Raw genomic sequence first — 10000 nt, 5'->3', positions numbered from 1 at the left:
ACAAAAGTGAATCACACACAAACACACACTAAATGTTACTAAAAAGTAAAATGTTTTAGTCTATTTAACAACATTAATCATCAACAACTTCTCGTTACGCTCCTGTATTTCCTCAGGCAGACTTACTCATATCTAATAATAAGTTGCTGGCTCATGAATATTAATCATATAGCAACGCTGAAATTAAAATTCAGAAGCTGAAAGGTGAGCACTAGCCAATGGGATTACAGCTTGCTCATTAGTCCCGCCCACTGTCAAAGCAACATTCGCCTAAAGGCTTCTGATAGGCCTAACCCTAGATTCCCATTCCAGGATTTAATCTTGCTTGATTCTAATCATATCGGCCTTAGTATATGATATAACTATAGACGAGTCTTAAATAGAATAGAATGCTACTGGTCTAATTGGTTTCAATGAACTATGCTAAGCTACGCTAAAAGTGCTATCACTAGATCTGGAGATCGGCTGAATGGATTCAAAAACGGTAAAAGTTGGGGAGTTTGAGAATGAGGCTATTTCTAAAAAACTGGAGTGTTCCTTTAATGCCAGCAGTGCCTTACTGGGATTCTTTATAACACACACACACACACACACACACACACACACACCAAACACAATGGCCATTTAAAGTGCTTTTCTGGCAAAATATGAAGAAAAAGAAAAACTTAAAGTCGTGCAGAAGTCAAAGAAGTACTTGCATGAAAATACCTACAATAAATGATCTCATGTGGATCAAATGTCAATCTTAGAAAAATAAATAAAACAAAAATATCAAAAAAATGGTGTTTTACAATACTTCCAGTTGAATTTAAGACTCACATTGTTTTTTTTAGGATCATCAGCGAAGAACAATAGTTCAGATAGTTTCCTCAGATCAGTGAGGCCAGCGATAAATCATTAAACACAAATCCGTTGAATCCCACCAGAAGACATTACATATCATTTCATATACTCTAATTTCATGAAGCTCGCTTGGAGAAAGTGCAGCAAGGACATTCTCCAAAGTTTCTCCTTTCTCGAAGAAAGTCCTGCGGGTTTAGAGCCACGCCGCTGGATCACGACCGAGATTTGAGCAGCTCAGGACGCATTCGGCGGATGCTTTTACAGACTTCCCAACAACGTTTGGCGGAACACATCTAACAGCGACAAAGTTATTAATAAACCCCTCCTCTGTTTTATATAATGCTGCTTCTCAATGATAACCCTTCGCGCAAACTAGCAAAAGGCATCTGCGGTGGGCATACAGACAGAGAAATGAGGCAGAGGCTCTCCAAACGCACCAACATCTCTTTCCTTCAAACCAACGGCGGCTCAGTTTGTTGCGGGGCGTTTATTGATCGTGAAAGTGCATCAATAGTTTAAACATCAAACCCATTTCTCCTCAGAACAACACACGGCGTACCCGTAATGTACACTGAGCTCTGCTTTCTGAGCACTGCGCTAGAGATCTATTCTTAACGCCGGATCAGGTCGGGTATCGATCCATCACTGTTATTAATAAGTCAAGCCCTGCGCTGGAGCACGAAACAAAATAATCAAGATCCTCCCCGGCTCTCGGTGGAAACGCAGCGCTCTTCACGTCCACTGACCGGCTAAAGCTAACCCTTTGAAAGCTTAGCATCTGCAACAACAGAGCGAGGCTTTGCTGATTCGTATGCGCGGTGAGAGACGCTTTCGGACAAACACGACACGCTTTTAAGAAAGAGTTGGCGCTGGAGAGATACCGTCAGGCTCGCTCAGACAAGTTCAGTTTACCGAAAATTGAAAAGCGGTCATTAATGGTTAAAAAGCTTCGAATCTGGGTTTATGATACAGGTACGCTGCTATTTGAGGTCGGTAATGAAAACCTCTTCTGCTCACTAAAGCTGCGTCTGTTTGACTAAAAGCAGTAAAAACCGTCAAATATTATTATAATTCAAAAATGCGAATACGTGTTTTCCAAAAATATCAGAGCTGGATTTTCAGCATCGTTACTCCAGTTTTCAGTCTCATATAGTCTATAATCGTTCAGATTTGCTGCTCAGCCTTTTTTCTGATTAATATCAACCTTTTATTTTTCAAACTTTTAGTTTTCTAACATTATAAATGTCTGTTCTGTCTTTCTTTATATCCGATGTGTTCCTGGCGAACAAAAGCATTAAATTCTTCATTTATTTTTAATATGTTTTTAGTAAACAACTGTGGATTTGTAGTTTTTTAATATATTTTATTCATTAGTGCGTTCACTTGTTACTCATAAAATGAGTGCTATTAGCACTAACTAAAACTAATAAAAGATTTTAAATATTAAATATGTATTTGTAAATAAGCGAGAAACAAACAAACACACACTAATGTTATTCATAAAAACGTAAACCTAAAAAAAAACAACCAAATAAATAATAAACAAACAAACAAACCTAAATAGCGATATTTAAAAGGAACAAAAATAATTAAATTTACAAAATTACAATTTAAAATAAATAAATAAAATTAACGGAACAGAACAAAAAAAAAATATAATTAACATAAACCAGAAAGTATACAAATAAAACCTATTTAAAAAAAAAAAAAAGTAAAAAACTTAGACATAGCGCTAACTCGCTAACGCTAATAATGCTAAATCTGCTTAAAACACTGTGTTTTTCAGCTCATTTTTGCAAACAAACGGCTAAATAAGATTCCAACCTGCACATTACTGACGCTATTTCCAATAACACTTAATAACACCTAATAACTACATCCTCCCAGTCCTCAGGGAATTATACACAGCATCTATACATTCAGAGTCACTTGGCGGCAACCAGGACTGCGGTCGTAACACACACATCGCACCCAACACACACTTCCCCGAGTCCCCCCGACCTCTGACGGGTCAGAACAGCTGTGGCTCAACAATCATCGAGTGCATGCTGGGAAGGCTGATGGTCACATGACGGGGTCGAGAGCAGCTGTGCTTCTGAATGCGTTCTAACCTACAGCTTGAGAACCCGTTTATTCCAAAGAAAACAAGCACAGTTGCTCTCGTTGATGCAAAAACACAGAGTCATGGGTAATCATGAGGCCGCGAACAAAAATAGTTCCTCACCTAATAACACAATTAGCAGCTGACCGATAATTGCATGTCGCCCTAGTAGTGCACTTAAAAAGTCACTTTTTCATTTCATTCAACGTTTAACTTTAATATGCATTTTAAATCACTTCTAAATCAACATACTAAAACACATGTCAAGTACAGCATCATCATTTTGATTATCATATATATATATATATTTAATTTTTTTCTGAAATATGTAAATGCATCCGTGTGTGTTTACATACATATAATAAACACACACAGCACAAATACATATATTATGCAATTTCGTTACAAAAGTGAAATTGCAAATGCAATTAAATGCATGGCACACGAGTTTCAGTAGAAATGATATTAAAGTATAATTAAGTATAAACGCTTGCCAGCACATGAAACTACATTTAAAGCTGTACTTCTGTGGGTGCTTTAAAAATGCTTTAAAGTTAAACTGAAACTATAATAAATATTCACTTAATTGCGTTTAACAGTTGACACTTAAGTATATTGTATGGCTCGTGCACTGACAGCATGCTTAAGCGCGCTTCTTCTCACGAGCGTTTAAGAGAGCGCGTTATTACGAGTGATTTTCAAAGGTGGAGGTTCACTTTGGTCAAGGCCTCAAATGACTCAACCTCACAAAACACACACACACACACACACACACACACACCGGAGGAGCATGAAGGGGGCTGCGAAGCATGAGGATGAAAGCGGTGCAAATATAAAGAGGAAAATACCTGGACGAAATATCGACACGAGCGCTCCCTTTTCTGCAGCTGAAAACCCAAAGAGAAGCGCTTTAGTATCAGGCAGAAGACTCCGGCGTCTCGAGGTCTTTCACACCCAACACTAACTCGAGCAAATAACGGGAGCGAGGTGCGATCGCTCCGTGTTTTGAGACGATCCGGACTCTGTGGATCCACGGAGCCAACGTTGTGAAGAGCTCCGCGGGAGTCCAGCGAGGAGCCGGCGTTCGGTGTGAAAGAGCCTTCGAAAGCACATAAATCACGTCCCACTGAACCCAGAGGATTCATCCAGTTTGGCACGGACGGGTCTGATCAAAAACCTCAGCGTGTCAGAAGCGACCCGCTCTTCTTCGCTGAAAGAGAAATTCAGTAGAAAGCAACTGGAAGGACATTATATGGTAAACTCAACGTCAGAAATCAACCGAAAACTCTTTGTTGCATCACCTCCAAACACTGCGTATCAGTACCTCCGCTGGAAATATTTCATGGTATATTCGTACCTTTTCAAAAAGCTTTTGTACCTTTTTCCCGAGAGGGGCATTCCTGAGTCGTCCAGTGGTTATAGTTTTAACGGTTTCTACTTCTATATCTTCACGGCTGACGGATCGGGTGCTGATTGAGTTTCGATAACACCGGAAAAGATTTGGTTTGAGTCCGGATGATGTTTCTTTAACGGCCATAATGAACGACACGATGGGTCATTTAACCCAGAGCTTGAAAATAAATGGAAAAGGAAACAAATTCCCGGACAGACACAGCGTGAGTTCTGAGTGATGATAAAACTATTGTTTTTATGAATATGATCACGTCCCGCCTGTGACTTGTGATTGGTTACTTCGTGTTTTAGAACGATCTCGTCGAATTACCTTTCATCTGTGCACATGCACTTTACTACATTACCAATAATATACTGTATAATATACGCTTATGCAACATTCAGTTCGTTTCTGTTCAAAAGTTTGGGGTCAGTAGGATTTATTTATATATTTTCTATTTCAAATCAATTCTGTCCTTTTGAGCTTTCTATTCATCTTTGGATTCAAGTAAGTCAGTGCAACTGTTTTTAACATTAATAATATTTGAGGATATTACGGTCATTATAATGATTTATAACGTGACACTGAAGACCGGAGGAATGATGCTGAAAACCCAGCTGCGCTTCGCAGAAATAAATCACACTTCAACAGACATTCGAGTGACAGCTATTTAAAATCGCAGTAATATTTTGACAATTTGGTTACTTTTATTGCATCTTTGATCAAATAAATGCAGCCCTGGTGAGCAGAAGAGACTTTTTTTTTACTCATCCCAAACTTTTGAACTGTGGTGCATAACATTTTTTTATTTGATTTGGGATTTTCAAAAATATATTAATTATTCACCGCCGACACAATATATTTCGCTCATGTCAACACAAGCTTGATGTTTGCACATTTAGATGGAGAACGCGGGAGGAGGCCTGTGTGTGTGTGTGTGTGTGTGTGTTTGTACGCCATGAATTATTGAGTCTCGCAGAGGAAGAGAGAGGGAAGGAAACAGATAAAAATAAATAGCAGGCAGGTCTGTCTCCGCTGGTGCCTGCATGTTAATGCGGCTGACGGCAGCCATCTTTAGATCACATCGCTCCTCTTCAGGAGTCTTGATCTCGGTATTAAAGGTTTCACTCAGTTAGCGGAGCACGTCGAATGCATTGCTGACTGTATCCTTCTAACAATCACGACGTTTCTCAACTTTGGGAAACGCATTAATGACCCATTTTGGAGATAACATGCTTAGCTAACGAGTCGACGATTTCGACCGCGGACAACGATCGTGTTAGCAAAACATTAAACTATGAAAACGTGTTTAAGGTAACTGAAACTAAGACAAAATCAAGTAAACTAAAAATATCAGATGTAGATTTAGCACCTTACTGAAACGATTAGGTCTAAATTTAAAAGCTAAGGATTGTGAAAACACAACATATAAAAATAAGTAATAAACATCTTGAAATGATATATATATCAAGATATTAATTCATACTTCGGTAGCACATACATAATAGTAAAACGTGAAAAGGTGTTAGCATGTAATGGATTTTTGCAAACAAATGTCCATTCATGGTTTTAATAGTATATAAATAGTACAGAAAAACCCACAAACATATATATGTCCACAGAATATCAATATAGAAATCAATACATGAAAAGAATAGACGCAGAACCTAACTTAGAATGTTTGCCTTGACAAATAAATGCAATAATTAAAGTTAAATTAAAAATAAATACTACTAAGAATACTACTGAGAATAATAAATAATACTAAAATAAAAAAGAAATAATAAAGAAATGACTAAAACGTTTAGTTTGTGGTGTTTAATAAACACCGTGATGTTAAAAAATTAATAAATACTATGATAGCATTTAGGTAATGCTAAACAAACACTAATTTAAATCCTGAAAATGATAAATATGCAAAACCAGTTTAAATTTATGCATCATCAAAAATCAGCTTTCCATTGATGCATGGTTTGTTAGGATATGATTTTCTTTTTGAAAATCTTCAATCTGAGGGTGCAAAAATAACTATAATAATAATAATAATAATAATAATATCTAAAAATTGAGAAGTTGTCCAAGTTCTTAGCCATGCATATTACTAATCACAAGTTATTTACTAGTAGAACATTTACAAAAAATCTTCACGGAGCACGATCTTTACTTAATGGTCTGATATTACTTTATATCTTAAAATTCTGCCGCATACAATGCATTGTTAGCTATTGCTCCAAATACAGCTGTGCTGCTGATGAATGGAACAGCTGTATGTAATTAAAACTGCTTTTTATTGCTAAAGCAGCACTACGTGTTCACTATTTTGCACAAGAACCCCTACAAAGTGTCACTCATGAGGATGAACCGAAGACGCCTCGTTGTACATCACTGAATCTGGATCTTAAACCAGGCAGCTGTGAAATTCAAAGGCAGGCCGACTTTAAAAATTACCGCTTCGACTAATTAGCCTCCGTCGGAACGAGCCGATCGCCGCGGCGCAACGCAAAGTGAAGTTGGAGAAGACGCGTGGAAACAGGTGTTTGTGCTCCGCGCTCGGGCGTCCCGCTCTGGAAGGTGACGCTCTTAAAAGCCACGTTAATTAATATTCTGTCTCAGACAGTACAGGCTGTCAGCAGAAGAACTAAGATGATGGGTTTGATTAAACCGATGCACGTTTACTTTGAACGCAGCGCAAGCCTTGGATGAAAGTGACTGCTGAACACGTACATGTTCGTTAGGAATATATCACTCCACAAAGAAAGCAGAGGCAGCGCTGGGGATGTGCGTGTTGTCAGGATATTGCATTTATTTGCTAATGGTGGAGGAATTCGGAGGATTTTTGCATTTTTGTTAATTGGTTTGTTAAATGGCTAGTAATAAAAAATAAAATAAAAATGTATGCACTCTAATTACACAAGCAATGGTCTTTAATTAATTTGACTTAAATCCATTGTTTAGACTGTAAAATTTTAATTGCATAATTTGCTGCTGAAGTAAATTAATAACATCTACCACCCAAAATAATAATAATTATTATTATTTAATTAATAATTAATTAATTATTATTAATTAAATAATAATAATTGTCTAGCAATATTTATACTGTATTTTTGACCAATAACGCACATTTTTATTTTTTATTATTATTATTTTTTTTAGAAAACAACAAACTTTAATCAACTGCATAATTTGCTGATTAAGTAAATTTATAACATCTAGGGTCCAAAATGATAACTTTAAGATTAACAAATGCAAAAATCACTTGATTGATTGATTGATTGTTGAATTTTGATCCAAACCTTATTTATCAAACAGGAAAGTTAGAAGAAGAAGAAGAAAAAAATATGCTATTACAATGAATAATTTAAAAAACTAAAACTAAAACACTCAAATAAAATATTTTAAGCACATAACACAAAGATAGACATACAATCTGGTTGAAATTTTAATAAATACTATTATAGAATATAAATAATACCATACTGAATTAATCAACAGCCTAAATGTTGCAAGTTCCTATCAAAGTTATTGGCCAACTATTTCATTTATTCTCCAAAGCCAAGTTTCCCCGGCACTGGGTTTCTTTTATTGTTAATTTTGGACTGTGTGTGTAATATTAACACACACACACACACACACGCACACACACACACACGCAACGTCTGAATGAAAGAGCTTTGTTCTCCGAGTGTCTGAAGACAAATACATGCAGGTCTGGAGAAAACAGCGTCAAAGCGAACCTCTTTAACTCCGCGGAAACTTTAATAACGCTGACGATTATTCATGCCGCATAATGTCCTCGGAGCGATAGGAGCCTCAGGATGGCGAGAGTTTCTCTTCGCCCAAGTTAAACCTATTTTTAAACAGACGGCTGACTGCGGAGAGAAACACGGGGGATCATTCATCCTGACAAACACGGACATCATTAAAAAAACACCCACTGCTCTCCTCCTCCCGCTCTCCAGACCCGCCGCATCAAAGACGACGCTTCATCTGCCTCGTGTCTCTGCTGGTGGAGTCAAACGTAAGAAGTACAGGCTCGTCGGTTTAATGTGCTAATACGGTGTGATTCGGTTCGGAAAAACCCGTCCAGCTCAGACCCGTCCGATCGGATACGGATCGACTCGATCCGGGACGCCTGGCGGAGTACGACGATATATTCCCTGAAATTCAGGATATGACGGCAGAAAATGCCCCTGCGTGAAGTTCATATATTTCTATGGGATTACACAGTTTAGCAATATCATCTGTGAGTCTGGAGCACAAACACAGTCATCAGTAGCTGCTGCTATATTTGCAGCAATAGCCGACAATATTTCGTACGAGTCAAAATGATGCATTCGTATCATTAGAATAATAAGTAAAGATCGCATTCCATGAAGATACTTTGGAAATATCCTACCGTAAATATATTAAAACTTTATTTGATTGATAACATGCGTTGCTATGACAACTTTTAAGGCAAATCGAGTGGGTGAATGATTCAATGAATCAGTCAACTGAACGAATCAAGTGAGCCAATTCAATACAATCAATTGATTTATTATGTCGTAATTTAATTTCTTGACAGCCTTAATAATAAATAATTATGTTTAGCAAGTCCAAACCACAGACTTGTCACATATAAACCAGATTCATGCGTCATCCGCCGATTGATTGAAGCGTATTGAGCATAAAAATGACATATAACTTACACGCTTCAACCTGAACGGCTGACTTCAATCATTTTATTCGATGTCAAGTTTTTATCAATCCTCCCGGACGCAATTTAGTTAGCTGGTTGATACAATGAGCATTTGAGGAAGAAAAAAACACTGTATTTGAAGACATTTGTGAGATTTGTGGCATTGAGTCTTTGAAAGATATTCCTAGTGGCAAGTTTTCAAGGATATCTTTCTATGTAATCATAACTTCAGCTGATTATCCTCGAATGCACTTAAATTTTCACTTGAATACTGATTTAAAAAAGGGAAAATGTTATGCAATATTTGACTAGGGTACCGTTCACTTAAAAACATGCTAGTATCGAACTATCTGGAAAAAAAGGTAAGAGTTCAAAAACTCTTTTGTGATAAAGAATTCTTACATAAACTGCAGTTTAATTAAATTAATTTATGTAATACATTACAAATCGTTCTGCTTGTGTTCACGAAAAGAGCTGATAAAGGTGTCACAAGAGCTAGTTTGGTGCGCTTTAGCCATTCATTTACAAGATATCATTCATTTTATCTCCAATATCGTAATATTATTTGCTGTTATTATCGCCGATGCTGTTGTCTTCCTCCGATACCGTTCTCTTCTGTCATTGTCTCCAATACAGTTATTGTCTTCAATAATGTTAACAGTCTCTAAATCCAAAAATAGGAATATAGGAATTCATGCAGAAACAGTGTTTCTTTACAAAGTGGCATGCGTTATACGGCAGTTTAGTGATTTCTGTGTATGCGTATGAACAGGGATCACTTTGACTACATTCATGTCCGTATACGAAACTTTTAAAAGGAAAACAAAATGTTTTAGTGCGTCATTGTCACGTAAAAGTCACTGTGCTTTTGTGAAAAAGAAAACTAACCATTCACGATATGATATACATTTATGGCTGTCAAGAAATGAAATTATGTCATAATTTGCCGATTAATAAATCAAATTAAATGTAAATTAATCAC

General features: G+C 36.9%; 1 protein-coding gene across 16 annotated transcripts in view; it reads right to left on the bottom strand.

The window, feature by feature from the left end:
* The window catches only part of LOC122348744 (adhesion G protein-coupled receptor L3-like), a 228503-nt gene that overhangs the window by 51488 nt on the left and 167015 nt on the right, over positions 1-10000 (bottom strand). For 14 of the 16 annotated variants that reach the window (XM_043244565.1, XM_043244567.1, XM_043244573.1 and 11 more), the window contains exon 10: positions 3793-3831. The exons of the other annotated variants lie outside the window; for them this stretch is intronic. In XM_043244565.1, the coding sequence (XP_043100500.1) occupies positions 3793-3831 (39 nt within the window). The remainder of the gene's footprint in view (positions 1-3792; positions 3832-10000) is intronic. 16 annotated transcript variants of the gene reach the window in all.

The sequence above is a fragment of the Puntigrus tetrazona genome, chromosome 7 (assembly GCF_018831695.1).
Source record: "Puntigrus tetrazona isolate hp1 chromosome 7, ASM1883169v1, whole genome shotgun sequence".
In the NCBI taxonomy this organism is placed as follows: Eukaryota; Metazoa; Chordata; class Actinopteri; order Cypriniformes; family Cyprinidae; genus Puntigrus; species Puntigrus tetrazona.
This window is presented reverse-complemented; position numbering and strand designations above follow the sequence as displayed.